The following is a 20,747-nucleotide window of genomic DNA, read 5'->3' as shown; positions in this document are numbered from 1 at the left end:
TGGCTCAAATAGATTCTCGAAGCCGTGCTGCAGATCCATCTTAAAGGACGAACCCAAAACCACAATTGCAATTCAATGTAACACAAAGGCGTTCCAGGTTCATCTGATTTACAGTCAAACATAACAGAAGGGTATGTAAGTGTCTGCTTTATAGCAAGACCACCTGTAAGTTGCATATATTAATAGATAGAAACGCACTTTCCTTGCCAAGAGGCAGTAATTGGTTTAATATTTAGACGTGCTGCATTTTACAGCTCTAACCTGCTGTGCAACATTGCCCTCGTCCACACGTCTTTATAAACACACACACAGGCCGTCATGGTCATCTTTATTTAATCTCAGTGCTTGCAGGTCCTGGTTCATTTTTAATGATATACCATGAACACTATTCACAGAATAAATGCATGGGTTTTCTTTAACGGTTTGACTTGGTCTCTCTGTAATTTTAAACCAAGAATGGACTGCCAGACACCTCACTATGTTGACTCAGCCAGGTCAAGCCAACCCTGTCTGGATCCAAGATCCTCCGTTCTCACACGGAGCAACAACATGAATGAAATACCAAATAAAGAAGGACAAAACAGCTCATTTAGTCCTTTAGGTTTGTGTCTAAAAGCATGGTTTGTTGGTTCCAAGAATTCCCCAAAAAATGAACAAGAGGGCTAATCTATAAAAAAGACTTAACCAAGCCCTAACCCGGAAAGGTTCAGCAAAGACGGGACACGAAAGCATTCCCGAATGTAAGAGTCATGATCGTGTTCTCCACCCGTTTCGAAATGCTCTGTAAACGTGCATTCTTTAACAGAAAAAAACATCTTTGTTTAAAATGCCTCTGACCTTAGGCTTTTTTGTTTTGGACAACAGCTAATAACAATATAAACAGCAACAGCAGAGTGTCATCAATCGCTCTGGACCAGTGTAATGAATTGCACTAAGAGACCCACACTGAATGCATTAACACTGAACTCGAATCTGTCTGTGTGTTTGGAATATGAATGGCAAGTTTATCAGTATAGTCAAATGTTTGAGGGTTTAAGTGGAATTAAAAAACATTAAAAGTACAAACACTGCAAAACTATAGCAGGGTACAAGTGACATTACTGTGTTTCGTCTCCCACACATTATAAATAACAAGACGACAGTTCATGATTTGTTTAAAAGCTTACTGAAAACACAACTTGGATCATGGTTTTGCAGCAGTACAGCACACTGAATGGCGCTGCATATGGGCAAAGTAAAGCAGTAGAATGAATTAATTAGATGTGTTCAACACTCCATGCCGATTGATTAAGTATTAGAGGGGGGGGGGCTGAGGGGGTAGGGGCCTTTAAAACAACAAGGTTGCTTATAGAAACAAGTAGGGAAGTGTATTTAACTTCAAACAAAACCTTCAAACTGAAGAAAAAAAAAAAAGCTCTAAGACAGCGACAAAATGTGTTTTTGAAAGTAGGTTTCCCCTTTAAGGACCTTCTGCTGAAATTCCCCGGAGCGAGTCCGCTGAACTAATTGCAGTGAGAAACACACAGATTCCTTGATTCCTATCAGTTGCGTGATTCAAAGCAATTCTGCCGAGAAGCTTGACTGGCGCTCAGCACTCTGCCCCGGCTCAGAGGGCAGCTCCTCGAACCCGTGTCCCGTCCAGTCCAGTCCAGAGCGCAGAGCTGAACCACACCGCTCCGTGCCCTGCCCGCACGCAAAAAAATCTGCTGCCAGTAAAATATTTGTTTAATTCAGAACTCGGTCTCACAGCTAATAAACAAGAAAGGCAGCAAAAAAAAGAAGAAAAAGAAAAACAAACTGATTGCAGCTGTTAAAGTGGACGGTTCACAACGGCGTTCCTCTGCATCCTTTAATTATATTCCTATGAATAGATCTCAAGCACCACACATTGCGTGCCAGATACCCGACCAGCCACCATGTTCTACCCTTTCTGTTCTGCTGCAACTCCAACATATACAATTTACTGTATTTTTTTTACATTTGCCTTGGGATTTTTTAATTTTATTTTTACTTCAAAGCCATAATGAACCAATTTCCCTTTCTTTCTTATTTCCATTTTACTAATTATTGGGCTACCGCAATACACTTATTTAACAATCACAATTACAAACATTTTCCATCTCATTAATGTCCTTATTTGAGGGAACTTTATTGTTAAAGGGTTAAGAGACATCAAGGATTTACAGCCAATTAAAATAAGGGCTCTCTCCTCAGTCACCCCAAAGCCTTTTACAATGCTGCAATATTGTTTTTTGATGATATGCTCTAATCATGTAGAGAAACTAAATTACAGTGTGCATGTGTGGAATAACAGACTAGGCAACTACAATTCCTAATCGCTGAATCCCAGCTTGAACCTTCAAGCAGGGCTAACTTTCCAATGCCAAGCTCAAAACTCTCTTTATGTCTTTCAGATTTACATTTAAGTCCTAAGGTTAAGCTTTTGAAGTTTCAGCATCCTTTAATAGGCATATAAAATACAAGAAGAAACCAGAATGTGGGGAAAACAAAATCATAATGATTCTGAAAACACGTTTATTCTTAACCCTGGAATTCACTTTGAACTGAAAGTCTCAGTGCCAGTCTACACCAGTTCAGGTCCGACACAAACCAATACCCACAGAAAATGAAGGTTTTAATGAAGGTTTTTACAAGAAGAAAGAAATTGCACTTTTATTTTTCTATCTAAGCAGCACTCTCCACCTTGTCAGCTCCAGTCACCCGCTCCACCCCCCAGAGGCATATAGGGCAAAGGTTGGGAATATCATCATGGCTTAAAATGTTTACCAATGGCGCCCCCTAGAGCTTTTGTGCTTATACCATCTGTCAGATAGGATATTGGCAAGCTGATAACGTCAGTTTTTCAAAATGGCATTACAAATGTATTTACAAAGTAACTGAACATTTTCAAATCAGAGACACTTTTTTCTTAACTTATAGTCTGATGTGGAATTATTCATTTAAATAATTGCAGATTTCATCTATTTTACAGAGATGGGGAGAATGCAGAAACTATGATAATCTCCTGCCCACAACATATAATAGAAAAGCCTGCACAAAATACAAATATATATTAAAATGCACTTTGCAGTTTTGTTTTAGGTTTTTAAATTCAAGTGAATGCTTTGAGGTTACTGTATTGTGTTTATATATATGAGGTTACTGTATTGTGTTTATATATATATATATATATATATATAAACACAATACAGTAACCTCAAAGCATTCACTTGAAATTAAAAACCTAAAACAAAACTGCAAAATGCAGAAATACAAAATGGAACACCCACAACAGCATAGAACCCCACAACACGGAACCACAAGAGAAATCTAATTCCATAAAGAACAAGTCATTCCTCAGCCACATGGGGAAGGTTTGCTGCACTGCGCAACACTCTGAATCAGGGACTGGGTATACTGTCCAACATGCCCAGGAATGGAATTCTTCTCCATTAATTTTTCAGCAACAGCTGATATGACACAAAGCATGACGTGGATTATGCATTAAATAATAATAATAATAATAATGCACATACAGGACTGTGTCCCTGTTCATGCTGCAAATGGAATAGGCCATATTTATTGCAATGCAAATTGAGTAACACTTTACATGAAGTACTGGGAATTCTTTTTTGTACTGAAGTGGTGAGAAATGTCCAACCTTCTCCAGAGCTCTCCCTGTAAAGGAGTGGAGCAGACAGCATCCCTGGGGATTTGTGATCAAGGCCCTGTGAAGAGCCAGTCTGGGGTTGGGTCTGATTTGTGACAGCTAAGTGAAGGGAGATTAGGAGTAGCTGAATTAAAGTGAGTCTGAACTCCTCCTGCTCGAGCTGGCTTTCAGGACTCAGGATGTTGTTGTTTGTTTTGTTGCTGCATGGTCTTCGGGGGCCCACAGACTGTTTATAGATTTTTGGTGGTTCTTTTACCCTTTGTCTGTCTGAGAAACATTGATTAGATATAATCTTTCTTTTTTCAGTAGAATGTATTAAAACACTTTTTTTTATTTTTTTATTTCATCCAAGATGGAACTACATTTGCTAAATATTTATGATTTTTTTGTGTGTGTCAAATCAAGGCAGAAAATAAGCTATCCCAGAATATATTTGTTGCTGTCCCTGAACAATACAAACAGCAGAATTCTGCTTGGTGCCACATGCTATTGACCCAGCATTGCTGATGCTACTGAATCAAAGCAGGCAACATTGTAACTGCTACTTCTGGACTTTTATAAAAATTAAAATTATACAGAGATATTAGTAATGTTATAAAATAATGGCTACATAATTTAATACAACCTGTCACATACTTATCTATCATTTAAATGATAACTCTTCTTGTATGCCAGTACAATACGTGAACACATTTAAAAAAAAAAATAGGAGTTAAAGAAGCATACATTACACTGTATTTTAACAGTTCAAATCATGTTATGACATGGCTGATTGAATATTAAATTAATTACCCCCCCCCACACACAAAAAGAAGAAAGGTCCTTTATCTCAATTAGATGTAATTGTATCCTGTGTTCTAAGTGACACCAAGGCTCATTAGTCAGGCCAGTCTCAGCTCTGCTTCTCAAGAAGGCTCCACTCAAGTGATCAATGGACAGTGCAACACAAGAGGGCCCTGTATGCAGAAACAATGACTAATGAAGATGTTCCTGTCACAGGGCAGGATCACACCTTACCTGCCTACAGGGGCTATTCCCCTGCTGTAGGGAGACAATGGGAAGAGTCTCCCTGCCCCCCTGCAGTGGTAGGTGTGCACCTCATTCAGCACTGGGAAAGTGATGCCCTCCAAGTCATCTCCACAGAGCCCTTAAAAGACAAGCTGCCACATGCATATTTCATCTCGCCCTGCAAATACTACATAAAGAGGCTACAAAAGAAGAAGAAATCGAAACCTTCCAAAACGAGGATGCAAGGGCTGAGCGCTCTGCCTGAATGAACACCTGCACTGTGTATTAATGTGCTTCTTTAAAGAGAATGTGTTGCACTTACCACTCTCATTAAAAGCCATGCAGGAGATTGGTTTATCATGAGCAGGGAAATGAGCCACAAGCCCCTCCCCGTCCGAGTCTTCGCTGACAAGAACCTGTGAAAGAAACAGAGAACAGTCACATGTAATCCTACACTCGAACCCATGTATTAGAACTGCTCTGGGCAAGTAAACGAGAAGTAAACTCCCCACCCCAAATCAGCACAGAGTTAGGAGTAGATTTAATGAGCTTAAAATGTGTGTCCTCTGCTCACTGCGCACCAGCAACTCCTGTAGTCTGGCCAGACACCTGCAGGCTAGCCTGTAAGCTGCCCGGAGCTGCGTTGTCCTCCGACGCTGTAGCTCCGAGGTGGCTGCATGGCGAGTCTGCAGTGTGAAATGAAGAGGTCGGCTGACAGCACACGCTTCGTAGGACAGTGTGTGTTCGTCTTCGCCGCTCCCGAGGTGTGGTAGCGGAGTTTAAATAATAATTAGATATTCTAAATTTGGAATTCTAATTGAGACTACTAAATTTAAAAAAAAAAAAAAAAAGAAAGCCAACAACATTTTTTTTTTTTTTTTATATATAAAAATAGTTCTATATGCCAAGTATATATTGTATTAAAAGTACATTAAGATGCCCAATAAACTATTCTAATCCACTTGAAGTTACAGCGCCAGGCAGGTAGGAAGGAAGGTTTGTGTGAAGCTGAAAGAGGATTATGGTTTTGCTTTCTACTGTCAGCATTCCAGGATAGCTGGGTGATTTTATTAAAGCTGTGTCTCAACAGTCTTCATCTGTACACGTTGCCTGGAGTAAAATGAATGCATAGCCCACTGAAAGCTGCCACCGTACTAAACAGCTAGCACTTAGTCATAAATCAGAGATTGAGTCTGTGCTGTAACATGTGAATTGCGCGAGGCTGAGCGCTGTTCCTGCTGCAACATGAAATATCACTTTGTACATGTTCCCACCCATTATCAATCAGATCACCACTTCTTGCACCACAAAAACACTTCAGCCTGGAAGAGATTCATCATTAAAAGTCGATCCCCAAACACAAGTAAAAAGCCTTTTAAATGGAGTAAAAAACCAGTCAAGTCATGTGAAAAACACAGCTGACACTTTCAGATAAACCCATTAACAACAGGGCTAAAGCAAGTCTATTTAAATTGTTTACAAGAAGGGGCTTCATTTTTTTCAACAACACAACGCCATCTAGCTTTCTCTGGGTTGTTTTCTGTTCACTGAGATGTGGATTCCTTTTGTTCATGAAAGAGATTAGAACTAAGGTCAAACAGCAGATCTAGGCTAACAGTGATAAATCTACTGGAGAGTTGCATTAAAGTACCAAGCGGCTTTTAACAGAATCCAGTCCAAACAAAAAAAAACTACTCTCATTGACAAAAACCAGATCCCTTTAATAAAAGTGAACACATACAAGAATCCATCCTGTTGTTCCCTTTGATAAAGAGTTTCAGGTTCCTTCAGTAAAGAAACCCCATTCTAAAATGAACAGTGTTAACACAGGGGCACTGTAGTTTAGAAGGATCTCCCATGTTAAGCAGGCTTCATATAAAATCACAGCCACTAAAGAGCGCAAAAGTCCCATAAATCCTGGTTTAGGTTGTACTGAACGTCTTGGGAGGGTTTTGTTATTTGTACCAGAAAGGTAAAGGAATTACATTACTGCAGTACCCATACTGCTTTGATCAAGGCATGGAAACATAACGCTTTATTAGGTGAGTCTCATTCATAGGCACAGCTTTAGTTACTCACAACACTGTAGGCAAATGAATATACTGAGAAGAGGGCCGAATGTAAACAGACAATTTATAACACCTATGAGAGATGTGCTATATTTATTGGTGGTTTAGTAAAGTCATTTTATTTTCCCAAATTACATATTGTCTCTAATGTGTGTGGTCTATTGGATGCGACAGTTAAAACTGCTTGTCTCTACATTTTAGCATGCCAGCAGTCTCACAGCGCACATACTAGGGGACATTACTGAGTTCTGTTGACCAGCTTTACTCACAAGAACCAGCCTGACCGCTGCCCATGGCATATCATTGTCTTTGGTGACTAGTTTTCTTCAGCCAATATTTAATTTTCATTAGCGAGCCGTGTGAACATAAACATTGAGATCAGCAAAGGACAGCAATGGTTCTTCTAGGGCCTTGTTGTGCTGAGCCACAGTGTATGGGGCTTTATGCATAAATCCCTCCACTGCCTGTCAGTCTGGAGCCTGCATTAAAATTGCATCAAGTTATTGGATTCCAATCAGACATAAGAAAAGAGGGTCACTGTTCACAATGATAAGGTCAGTCATTGACCATGAGGAATAGCAGGGCAAAGAATGACAAATGCAAATATCCCCTTTGGCCACGCTGAGTAAGATACAGGTTTATGAGTAAAACAAAAATCTGTCCCTGCAGGAATCCCTGTAGAGTAAAACAATGAGGGGTCCCACAGGGCACTGGAGGATTAAAGATTTTGAAATCGAGGGGTCTGGGGGGTGCAGTGGCTTCATGCACTCGCCTTTTGGACACCTGGGTTCAAAGTTGGCTTCAGTGACAGCAGCACTAAGACCAACAGGGAATTCTTCACTATTCAGCAGTCTCTGCTTCAGAGAGGCACAAGGCTGAATGGCAGAAGGAAGGGTTGCTTAAACCAGCACTGAAATGCACTGGTAAAAGGTACAGGTGGACCTTAAAAGAGTTCAGTAGTTTCTACCTGGGCTTAGCCAGTAGTCACTCATTATATTCATAAACTCTATAAAATAAATAAGTGATAAAAGACACCTACTACCTGTCCTTCCCCCACGCTCTGGGTGTCGATGATGGTGACGATGCCGGGAGCGTGTGGGCTGCGGCGGGCTGAGCTGTGTGGGGTCACCTCCTCGTCTGCGGCTCCTGCAGGCTGAGTGCTGGCCAGCTGGGTCACCACCTTCCCCACCATGGTGAGCCCCGACTTCAGCGTCTGTGCAAAGCAACGATCAGAACATCATGAACACCGAACACGGGCAACAGCAGCATAACAGGGGGCTGGGTTCGTTACAGACAAGACAAGAGTCTACTATTTTGCAATGGGTTTTTTTTGTACGCCAAAACTCTCTTCCTTCTAAATGAAACTGGAATTCACTATAATATATATATATAACCATCTTATCTGCAGTACACTAGGTCTGTGTAAACAATGAAAAGATTAGCTACCTGAATACAGAAATAACATAACAGCAATTATTAGTACTGTTGTGATTCAGCCCAAGCACACTCTGAGATAACAGATGGCTGCCCTTGGCACACCCAGCTGTACCTGCACTTTGCTGGACCCCCTACAGCACCCCTGTGCATACCAGGGCTGTGAAAACAAACGCCTCAAACAATACAAAGCTCAGTGGGAGTCTTCAGGCTCATTAAATAATAAATTCATTAAATGTACCGATGGAGGGAAAGAAGTCTTGTAGTTGCAAATTTACACTGACTGTCACAAGAGACAGATTCTTCTAAAAAATCCACAAATAATAAAAATAAAAATAAAATATGCATGCATTTTACTGTAGGCTAAAACAGTCTATTTATGGGAAAGGAGACTTGCTGGTTCCCATTGACCTCCAACAACAGATAAAAGTATTTGTGTTGGTGCCTGTATCTTTAAATTAAAATAATAAATAAATAAATCCAAACTCTTCCCAAACACCAAGGCTAAGCTCACCAGGGGAAGGGCTGGCTAAGCTGTCTTGGAAAGCTATGGATCACCTCAGTCAGTCTGCCACCCTGGCTGAGCCACAGATCAATGGGGACTGTTTTGATTAGCACTAAAAACTCAAACTGCAGTGATTAGAAAACACATTAGTGTTGATCAATTAGCAGGCAAACGCTTCTTTTAATAATTAATGTGTAGCAATTTACACACAGTCTGTTAGTGGCTTGTCGGGTATGGCTCAAAAGGACCAACAAAATGAGGCGCCACACTGTATTGATGGCACAAGCTAGTCTGAATGGCTGATTGACCTCTCCAGCAGCTTACTCACTCCATTAATCCTGAGAGAGCACAGATCCACTTAAGCTGCATTCTCCCTTAGACTAAACTAAACATTTTTTATTTACTTGCTTTAATGACCGATACATTCAGATTCAGATAAAACATAAATAAGACTCCCTCATCCAAAACGGGATTGTGTTTAGACCACATCTATCTGCATTTTCTTCAGAACTCAAGATCACCTCGGACTATGGCTGTAGTAACCAGTAAATATGGCTGCTTATTTGTATTCATAAAATCATGTTTTTTAATATCAATATTTCATGAAATGATTGGTCTCTACAGCAGCTGTAGGTCTTGGAAAGGGGGTAGGGTTTTTGTAAATTACAGCAAAAACAAAAGATGGGCAGCCTGTAAATCCAGACATCTTAACCTTATTGTATCTGTTAACCTTTGCCATGTTCCTTGATGTTCACCACCATTAAAGCTAATGGCGCTTCTCTCACATGAGCTGTTAGAGCTCATTAGGAAGCTATCATGTAACAGGGGAATACAGATGTAGGCTTAATAAATCAATTAACCACCTTGGGGTTAAAGAGACTAAAAACATATGGAAACATCCCTGACAGTAATGACGCTGCCTCAACAAAAGAAGACATTGCGCTTGGTAGCAATAGCATGGCTGTGTTGAAGGTGCAGCTCCCTTTAAACTAGAGCTGTACAGCAGTTTGGATCGGACTGTTTCCAAACAAAACCATGTTCTTTGCAAGAGTGAACGTGTCAAAGTATTTATTACTGTAATCATTCTCCCCAAAACAACTTTTCTGAGATTCCTCTCTTAGATATATCCATTTATTTTATAAACAGTTCCTCTCTTAAAATTCATTTAGAAATCAATTTTAGACCACACATTTTAGTCACATTTTGTTGTTGTATCAATAATATATACTGTAGCATGCAACACACATGAGCCCTCTAGAACAGGTCAGTTTTTGTTTTGTGTGATAAAAAAAAAGCAACAAAACGCAAACATGCTCTTTTCTAGAGTTTCATACTTTGGATGTTGCACTGAAAAGAACATGACATACTGTGATATACGCAATAAAGGAGTAAGAAGTGAGTGCAGTACAAACAGCAAACCGGACAGGGCCACGCTGGCAGAGTGATGGGTGATGGGTGGACTCACTTTGGCAGCACTAATGACCGTGGCAGTGTAAGACTGGGCATTGTCTCCACAGGCCCCTCCTCGAGACTGGTGGCTCCGGATCAGCTGGGAAAGGGAAAGACATGCAGGCACATCATGCCATTACTTTAAGAGAGGAGGACGCCAGCAGCCTTTAGCACGCATGGTACTTATTACATTGTGGTATGGGGGGGGCATTAGAAATGTTCTAACAGGTGCTGCTCAGGCGACACAGTGGGTTTCGATAAGAAACAAAATTCATTAAAAAATGAGTCTAAAGCACTGCCCTGTCTGTTAAAAATAAACACATCATGTCACTTTTAGAATAAATAATATTTAAAACAACAGTCACATTTCTACTGATGTTGAGCTTTATTCTTAAATGCACATTGTACTTAGAGTGTTGTTCTCATTTGCATCTAGTTTAAGATGTATAATTGTGTCTAACATTGTGTCATCACGGAGTCTGCACACACATTCTACAATTAAAAACTGTTTGAAACCATCTTTTCAGAACATGCAAATGCATCTACAGACTGGCTCAGTTGTTACCTTATTCTCAGCATAGGCAAGCCAGCGACTTCCCAGGGCAATTGGGTTCAAGTTAGGCCCTGGACATGGGTAGCAACCTAAAATGCAAAAAGAAAAAGTACATTCAATGTTATTTCTTTATAAAATCTGGTTTGCTCCTAGGATGAACACGTTTCTTAGTATTAAAATTACATACTATGTAGCGCATAACAGTCTATGCTAAATATTACACATATATTAAGGTTAAGCATCACTAACTGGCAATTCGTTAAAAGCTCTCATAATGCCTTTGTAATGAGTCACAGACAGCCTCTTTCTAAAGATGATGTGCATACAAATATTCAGAGTACAGCTGACAAACAAATGAACTGACATTCATAAAACAAAACATAGGCTAACAAATTTACAAGTAATTGAAAACAGGGCATGAAAACGATTCACCCAAGACAGCCGGTTCACTTTGTACCCTTAATGTGTTTTTGATAAGTTCTTGCTTAGACAAGACAAATGAAAGGTAATGTATTATGTAATGGTGACCGGAATCTATTAGAGCTGGAGTCAGCAGAACTAATGTGGCTCTGAGTCCAGCTTAACCAATCATGTGACCTGCAGGCAGACAATGTTATCCAATCACTCAGAGTGTGATTCCTTTAAAGATTAACATTCAGCTAACCTAACCATCAAAACAACAGAGGCAAAACCACTGCCATAAGCAACAAAGCCAGCAGCCCCAGTGTGTGAACAGGACAAGAAGAAAGGGGAACGCAACCCCCAAGGAGCAAAGTTTCCAACGTTTACAGGAGGTGCAGCGAGGTCATCCAAGTGCACATTCAAGAGCATTAGTGTTCAGAGCACACATCTGAACAGGAAACAGTGCTTGAGGTGAGCCACAAGCACAGCCATACCAACCCCTTGTGTGCCTTTCCAGGGTCAGCGCTCCAGTGCTGTGTGATAACATGTGTTTAACACACCCTTTGTGGTAGGTTTTGATTGACAGTACGTTACACAAACTTTAAATTGATACGCAGAAATATATATATTTAATTAGTTTCACCAGAATAAGAGCTTGTTTTTAAAACTGACTCAGACAGGTTATTTCAATGTGAATAAGCAAAAACAAATTAAGAGAATGAGGCAGAATCATTTTTATTATTTTTTTTTTTCAGTTTTGCACAACTACAGTTTGAACCATTTCTAGTTATTTCTTAAAACTTGCTTAAAAAGGTTTAGTTGCATTTTTAATAAAAACACAAACACAATTATTTCCTTATCAAAAATGACTTCACACTAGGACTGTCAATTCACTGCAGTTCATTTTTTTTTTCTCAAGATTAAATCGAGATTATTATTATTATTATTTTTTATTATTATTATTTTTTTTTTAATCGCTTGACAGCCCTACTCAACACTTAAAACATTAAATCATACTCTGGAGATTGTGGTTCAAGTCATAGAACAGGGACGAGATTACGAGAAGGGAAATATATTCCACATATACTTACTTGTGACAAAGAATTTCTTTGTGAAAGTGCAGCTATCAAACGCAGCTATCTTTTCTTGAAGAACAACAACGAGGATCCTGCATACAAAAGAATATCAGTAAACAAGTGCTTCTCATAAAATACATCTTACTAAATGTTTCACTTCACTTTAACAGGCGCTTTGTATTGTTGCGTATACTTCTACTGTCTGAGAATACTGTCGTTGAATCAAAAGAAGAAAACAAAACTTTTCAAAAACTGATGTAGGCTTTAGACAAAGCCTTAATCTACTAAATGTGAAGCGGTTTTATTTGAGTAACACATCACCAATGAGGAGTCAAAATACCCATGTAGACACATGGGCCCTGCTTATTACATGGGTTTGAATTTCCCTAAGCAGCATTCTCCTAGCTAACAGTGAATCAAACAGGGTCTACAGTTTCTTCTAGTTTCATGCCACGTGTGACAGAGTGTTTGAAACGAGGGCTGGTTTAATGAAACCCTTTATACAGCTCTTACTGTTTGTTGCAGTGCAGATCATAGATCGGCGTTTTGAACTGAATGGACTTCACCATCTCTCCTGTTCGCAGTGAATACAGATCCGCGCAGCAGTAAGGAGGGCTGGTGCTGAAAAGACAAGCACACAGACCATTTTTATTTAAAAAACTACCTCAAACAATTGATTTCTTTAAAGTGAAGCTGGTGCCATGTAGAATACAAAAACCAAACCGTGCACAAATCCAGCATGTGCAGATGGGTTGACAATGGTAATTTCAGACATTAATCCTCATCAAGTGTTCTTCAATCTTCTGGCAAACATTCTCATTAGAACCACCATTGTGTTTCACATTATCATAAAACAAACCTGGATTTTCTTTTAGGATACAATCATTTTCACTGTCTATTTGTCAATTTAAATATATAATTCTGAAATGAAAGTAAAATAAACCATCCACTTACTTTCAGAACGTTCATAATAATGTTTAATACATGCCTGATTTAACATATTCTCTTGCAACAGTTCAATTTCTTTGTATGGTTTAAAACACTGGCTACTCTTCTATTCATAATTTTGACAGTAGATGAAATATTGTGAGCAGACCACTGAGAAAATAACACTTTCAAAATAGGCACATATCAGTGAAACACAAAGTAGCCAAGACATTTTAAACCAGCCACAAATTTTCAAGAACATGGAAGCACTTATGATATAAATGAAAAAACCTGCACCAATCTTAGAAATATGCTACTTGATAGTTCTGAATCCCAGTGGTGGATAGCCTTATAGTTTTTAATGCATTGTCATTTTACCTGTAGATAACACAGCCCTGTTGGTAGGAAAGCAGACTATATGTTTACCAAAACGCATCTGTCCCATTTTTAAAAGTCGTGTTGGTCAAATGATTGAATTATATGACTGTGAGATGTTATTTCTTATGAGAGCGTTGTTATTTGTGCTGTCACTACTAATTCTACAGATGGACTAGAACAACTCATTCCACACACTCGGGTAACCTAAACTGGCCCGAGGTAGGTCGTTCCATGCTGTACAAAAAGGAGTATAAAGCATGGATGCGCTGGAACAGTTTTCTGCTCAGTAGGGTTTACATGAAAGTGTGAAGTTTGAGCTACAACAGGAGAATGCATCAAGAGGACAGGCTGGTTTCAGATCCACATGGTAGCAGTTATACTGAAATGACTTACATCACTGTCATTTGCTCCAGCTAAGTGGAAACAAAGAATATTAATCCAAAAAATCAGTGGTTTTTACCAAAACTACAGTGTAGAATGTGATGGCAGTGTTTGTGCAGGACTCTCATGAATCTTCCTGCAGTATTGCTGTTCTCTTCAGCTTGGCTGGTAGAGAGCCTTGCATGACTTACCAGCAGAATGTTGGATGGCTGTCCGCAGAACTCACTGCAATCATTCTTTTTCTTTTCTATTTTTTCATCCCAGCATGTGTGGTCGTGGTTGACATGTGTAGTGGTGTGTTTTAATAGTGTGATTCATCCAGTTAGTACAATTAGTGTGTGGATAAGAGGGAGAAGTAGGCTTGGTTTAACTCCCAAAACAAGGCACATTTCTTCAATTCCCCTAATTTCCATGTTCCTCAGCAACAAGACTGTAACTGTTATTTTTATTGGACATGTTTGTCAGTGGCAAAAGACCGTAAACATGAAAAACAAGAGATGAAAAAATAAGCAATATACCAAATACCAGATGTTGAAAGATAAAGCGATCATCTCCATTTCCCTGCTTGACATGGAACTACTGCAGATACACAGTAAATCATCCTGTTTGCTGGATGTCTTCCTGACATACAGAGAGGAGGGCACATTTCATCAAGTGAAAACCTGTCTAATTAGCATCAGTGAGAACGGATTACATCAATGCTTTCATGTTCATCATCAGAGTATGTCTGACGGCAATGGGTTTTGGTGCCAACAGTGGCATGAATATTAAGGTTCAAATATAATAATTGTAAAAAAAGATATTTAATAGGTGGGGTATAGGCAAGTAACCTTCAGAGACATTCCAATGTAAGAAAATATGATATATGATATATGAAATGCAACAAATGCACTCCTGAATTTGTGATCCAGATGCTAATTTACCTGAAGGTCAGATGAAGACATCATCTGACTACCGCCATGCTCTGCTCCATGCAGGTCCTCGCACTGCTTTACGCTTCATAGTTCAACATGAACGGCCTGACATTTTCATTTCCAATAGGCTAACTTTAATCACTATGCACAGGGCTATTAACCAGCCAAACTAAAACACGTTCAACCCATCTTCCACTGCTCAACAGCAAGGCTTCTCAAATAATCTTTTTTGCTTGTAATCTTTCCAACATCACACCACCGTGGAGTGTCATTGACTTTTTATTTGGATCATTTGCTATTTTTACATGCAAGGGTTTTTTTTCTCTCTTAATTATAGCAACACTTTGGTTTAGAGATTTCAAACTATCATTATCTGTTTTATGTCTGTTACTTGCTGTTTCATCACTTCTGTTTCTCTCTATACTCGTAGACATCTGTTATTTAAACTTTCACAATTGCTTGTGCTTGCATTTTGTGAATGTCTCTTTTTACAGACATATTGCTTTATTACATATATTTTATTAACTTGAGCAGAATGATGTAAACCACATACTGTATGTGGTAGACCGAGCGTATAGCAAGTCTGAAAATTAATTAAAAGTAAGCAAATAAATTCATTTATAAGGGTACGTCCTCACATTCCAGCTCAAGTCAATGTTTTACGAGTCCTCTACATATGCACAGAAACCACATACCCCAGTTTCATATAAAATATGGGTTCACTGAAAATTACTGCCTCATATACGTGGCTTAAAATGTATGAAAAAGACCCAGCTGAGCCAAGCTTTGACAACTGAGTGCATTTCCAAATGCACACTGAAAACACTGTTGAGCGTCTCGAATTTCAGTTTGGAAAGCGAGGCAAGTCTGCTCTTCCTAGTTAGCATTTCAAAATCATCAAAACACAGTCAAATCAATAAAAAGCATAATAAAACAAGGAGACATGTTTCTCAGAATACATTCTACTTTGTACTTGTTTAAAGTTGTAGACATGCTGAAATGAACAGTAAGAATATGCAAGTTTCTTTCCTTTGTTTTCACAAAGGAGTTACCAACAATCACAGCTATGTTTCCAAGGCTGCAACCGCTGGAAGCAACTGGAACCAGATCCGCAGATGACAAGAGCCAGAGAAAACCACCCCGAGTGACTGCAGCAGCCCAGGAGTGGCACTTCTCCTCCCCTACTGTACTGTACCACCTCCCCTACTGTACTGTGCAAGGATCCCAGACTGCTGAAGTCTTAGTTTCAAGTCTTAGCAGCAGTGTTGTTTTGCCAATGCACACTGAAAAAATCACGCTGCCATAAGGATTTTAAACACACCATAATGCTGTGTTACTAGGTGTAGAACAGGAAGTGTTCACACTCTTTGTTTGTTCAGAACCTGGGTTCACTGCTCACCTCACAAATCAACAGCTGATTCTGTGAAGTTATTGCATCATTTATGCCACTTATCTGGATAGTCCTAGATTTCCTTAACCAAGAGCAGAAATGTTTTTGTATTTTAAAAGTTCCAACTTTGCTTTAGATTTTAGGAAGTTATAAATAAGCAAACTGTTATTTAATAAATAAAGGCATTATACAAAGCAGAAATCACATGCCAAGGAAGTATTATGCATGCTTGTGTGGCTTTTTTTTTTTTGTTTAAACTACTGCAGATTGTTATTTTTAACCCCAGCATCTCTTTGCCTGAATGTTTAACATGCAATACTTCTAGATACTGTATCACGAATTTGAAAAACAAAGCAGACAAATTGAAAAGCTAATTTTTGGAGTTAGATCAGTCCCTAGGGCCTGTGTCACATTGATTTATAACAGTTATTTCTAAGCAAGACAAAAAACACACAGATGAAAACAATTACTCTATTTTTGTAGGAACAAGTGAGGTGGGTGGTAACTGAGAAATGTAGAAAAATCCTGTCACAATATTCTGCCTTTTTCTTTTTTTAAACCAACCCTCAACACACAACAAACGCTTGCCACATCAGAGACTTTCCAGGGCCTGAGGGGGCCCTTTGATTCCAGAACGCTGCAGGCCCTAGCGGGAAAGTAATTAGGGTAAAAAGTTCAACCACAGTTCCATGTCTGCAGTGCTGCCAGAAATACATCTCCTCTCATTCACAGGGCTCTGCTATACCTTCCCTGAGAACCATATTGAAAACACATTTCTCTCTGGAGAGTTTTTTCCTTTTCTAATTGTCTTTATGGCGTTTACAGTATTTAATTACTCAAAGTGGTCTCAATACCAGCAGGGTTTCACCTATAGCGCTGGAAAGCTGGACTATTGCTTTTTGGTTTTGTCTTTGCTTTATATATAAAAAATAAAAAAAACCCAAAAGACACATGTACATATTATATTGACCAACGAAATACAATGAGCTCAGATTTTAAAATATTAAGCACGAAAAGTACATAACAACCTATAATTTAAGTATTTTTAAACTTTGTTTTCCACATCATGGAAAGTGGTTAGCAAAGAATGAAACGTTTATTTATTTATTAATACAGATAACAAATCCGTAAGCTTCCTCGCTTTGAAATGATGGAACTACAAGCATAACACTCCTCTCCTCCTTAAAATAGAAATAGATGGAAATGTCAAGGACAAGACCAAGACGCACATATTATGGTACGAGTGTATTTGATTTTTTAAAATGTACTTATTGAATTGTTTTCCCTATAGCAGTTATTGAGGACAAACTCTTTGTGCTGTTCTATGGATTCCAGCCGCACACTTCCACTTTAAGAGGTCACATGACGGAGCACAGAGACACTGGAAATACACGAGTCACAGGAAAAGCAACGGGTTACTAGGGAGAGCCAAATTATAGAGGCTTATGAGATTTATTGAGAGCTATGGTTAATGTAAAAAACATTTATTCTTTGCTTCTCAAATAATTATACAAGTAACTTTCAGACAGATCTTTGCTGAGGAAACTAGAAAATGTAATTTCTCAAAAGTTTCCCATACAGTAACTTTTTTTTTTTTTAAGTCAATGCAACCCAAATAACGTATAATGCAGGAAATCCCTTCCTGCAAGGCGGGGGTTAATGTGCTCCTGGGTTAAGACCGATTAGACTGCTTTCTATCAAAACCCCCATAACAAATAATGCACAAGTAGAGTACGACGAGCTGGCATCGGCTAGTACAAGAAGCACCAAAACTGAAATGACATTCAGGTTCAAAAGAGAACGAGGTGCGCATGCCAGTGGATATCCATGGGATGATATGTGCAACAAAAACAGCTTGGTTCATCAAGCAACTGATGAATTCTATGTGTAACACTGTTCCAAAGCACCCTGCAGCAGTACTATAGGTGTTATAAAAAACAACCCATCACTTCATTAAGGAATACGGCTCTTGCTGTCTTTTTGGGCACAGGCTTAACGTAAATCATTCTTGGGGCACAAGTTCAACCCAACGTGTACCGGTAGGAAGTATTTTCAGTGGCCTGGGGCCGAATTCCTTCCATTGGGACAGCTAACAAACGTCACACTTTACAAGGACTGTATATTTTAAATAAATATGACAACTACATCTTTTTTTTCATGCAATTGCAGCACAGACACTAGCCAAGAGACCGCAGCATGGTGAAATCAGTAAAGCAAGCCCAGTACAATGTTGTGAAGCAGTGACCCGAGCTGAAAGACAAAAAGGAAACATCTACAGAAGCAGCACCAGATTTCAAACTGTGTTTGACAGAATCAAGACAGCTCCTCTCCAAACACAAGAGCGTCTCCACTCAACTCAAAACAGGACAATGTTTCCCACATGTTCTGTATCCAAAACAAAGTCTTCAAGTAATCTACGCATACTTCCAAACAGAAACTTTAAAGCCGCCGAGACCTTAAATGTGATCAATATGACGTGTCAGTAAACACAACACTGCCACATTTCTGAAGCACTGGAGGTCAATGCATCTTCTAGTACTACTGCTCCCTTCATGGGTTACCAAAACGACTGCACAAGGAAGAAAAGTACTGAAATGAGCTCTTTGTCATAATAGGGATCAAACTACAGTAGTAAACCAGACTCAAGCACAAATAACATTTGGAACATCTTTTTTATCACATCTATGTAAAAGAATGAACCCTTAAGATACTAGAATTGTGCATGGATAACTTAAATAGATTCCAAGAATCCTTACCAGCCGTATCCTTCAGACAAGGCGAGAAACCAAATGTCTATCTACGCTGTGGAGGCTGAAGAACCATGGAAGCAACTCAGTGGACCTCTCCAGCATGAATATCTTTAAACTAACATAAAAATAATACGATCGATGATGATAATAATAATAGCAGGGTTCTCTCCAGACTCCCTTTCAGTGAAGCAGGATGCTGTGTGTTTCTAACAGTTGCATACCAGCTGTGGCTGATGAATGTAATTGATGTTCTGAGTTCGATCAGCTTATTAGCCACACCTGGTGTAGGGCTGTTACAAGTCACCAGAATGTGCCATGCTTTGCTGACATAGAGTCTGAATTAATACTGAGTACACTACAATCTGGTTATCGAGCTGGCTAATTCAAATTTCAGTGTAACATTTCAAGATACTATGGATCGTACGATAGTACAGTTGTGCTGCTGCAGACAACCCTGGCACTGGTGTTATACATTCATCACAAGTACAGTAGTGTGATGAAGATCACTACATCTATACATTGTTTGGACTTCACACATAATCCTTTCCATTGATAAAATTATGTTGAATGTGTCTGGCTGAAATTCCACAAATACAGACCCAGCACACATGCTTTTTCCTTTCTGGTTTTCCTTTAAATTTGCAAATCTAAGCCTAAAGCTGACTGAACCAACTTCTAAACCAGCACAACTGTATCAGCCAAGACATAAATCTGTTTTCCATTTGTGTGTCAAGGCTGCATCCTTTTTGGTGGTTGACAAAAGCTGTTATTTCAAAATGATTATACAGTAAAAATTGTGTGAGGACCTTCGTAAGTTTATGAACTAGTTTAATGGAAAAAGAGATTCAAATGTGTTCTGAGGTTTTTTATATATAACGTTTCTTTCAAAACACTCCAGTTAGGACAGTAAAGCCCTACTATTCATGGTTTTTAAAATGCTTCTTTCAGGTTTGACCGTGTGAGGAGCATAAACACAAGACAATCACAACTAGTTCAAAATCCACATCCAAGTGAATGCTTATTGCATCTAGTGGAAGGCTCGGATTTACTGGGTCTGAAAAGGTGGGTGCAATGCAGTCCGGTCCCAAATCACTCAGTTATAAGAAATCACTCAGTTATAAGCTCGTACACAAAGCTCACAAACACATGAAAGACTACAAAAAAACAAACACTCTTTATAGATTAAAAAAAAATAATAATAATAATAATAATAATAATAATAAAATGTAAATCTGTGAATAAGGCCCAATATCTCTAAATCGAAGACACGTGAATTTGTGCATTTTAATTGTTGTGCTTTTCAATATGAAAACTGACCAAGCCCATTGCCCACGAGGTCTGTTCTATAGAGCTATAGTATGCACATTGGTTCACATATCTTTTTCTATGTCTTATAGTGATTCATAAAGAGTCTTTATGCACAACATAGCCATTGTAAAACATGACTTGAAGAATATAAACAGTTAAGGACAGACAAACAGCAGTAGAAAAATACCCATCATGCACAATAACCTCGATGCTAGACATGGATCTAACACAGGGTTAACAAATTCTTCAGGGCATACAGAAGAATGTACCGTCCCTGAAAATGTGATTGGTCAATAATCCTGTTTTGGCTTTAGCTCAACAAACCATTCCCTGGCCTCCACACCACTGACCCAGCAAATCAAACACACTTAGCAGCTGTACCTCAATGTGTAAACGCTATTTAAAATGAAGGCTGTTAAATGGTCCTCTTGTGATAAAGTAGCACAGAAACATCGTCGTCCTGCACTGTATGTGCAGCTGAGGGGCCTGACATGTAACTGCAAACACCTTCTCTGACAATGTTACAGGGGTTT

The 20,747-nt window shown here is 39.0% G+C and overlaps 1 protein-coding gene across 10 annotated transcripts in view; it reads right to left on the bottom strand.

The window, feature by feature from the left end:
* Window positions 1-20,747, bottom strand: part of LOC117962447 (BCAS3 microtubule associated cell migration factor-like) — a 172,755-nt gene that overhangs the window by 141,698 nt on the left and 10,310 nt on the right. For 8 of the 10 annotated variants that reach the window (XR_009308369.1, XR_009308368.1, XM_058997808.1 and 5 more), the window contains exons 8-13: window positions 12,680-12,787; window positions 12,182-12,258; window positions 10,701-10,777; window positions 10,152-10,235; window positions 7,787-7,960; window positions 5,001-5,094 (exon numbers count right to left, since the gene is read on the bottom strand). Coding sequence is in view for 8 of the 10 variants with exons in the window: in XM_058997808.1 (XP_058853791.1) it covers window positions 5,001-5,094; window positions 7,787-7,960; window positions 10,152-10,235; window positions 10,701-10,777; window positions 12,182-12,258; window positions 12,680-12,787 (614 nt within the window). In the remaining 2 variants the exon portion in view is untranslated. The remainder of the gene's footprint in view (window positions 1-5,000; window positions 5,095-7,786; window positions 7,961-10,151; window positions 10,236-10,700; window positions 10,778-12,181; window positions 12,259-12,679; window positions 12,788-20,747) is intronic. The other 2 variants (XM_034907480.2, XM_058997811.1) reach the window with 1 other exon arrangement.

This window comes from Acipenser ruthenus, chromosome 24, assembly GCF_902713425.1.
Source record: "Acipenser ruthenus chromosome 24, fAciRut3.2 maternal haplotype, whole genome shotgun sequence".
Classification (NCBI taxonomy): Eukaryota; Metazoa; Chordata; class Actinopteri; order Acipenseriformes; family Acipenseridae; genus Acipenser; species Acipenser ruthenus.
Note: the sequence above shows the minus strand (reverse complement) of the source record. Positions and strands in the feature narration are given on the sequence as shown.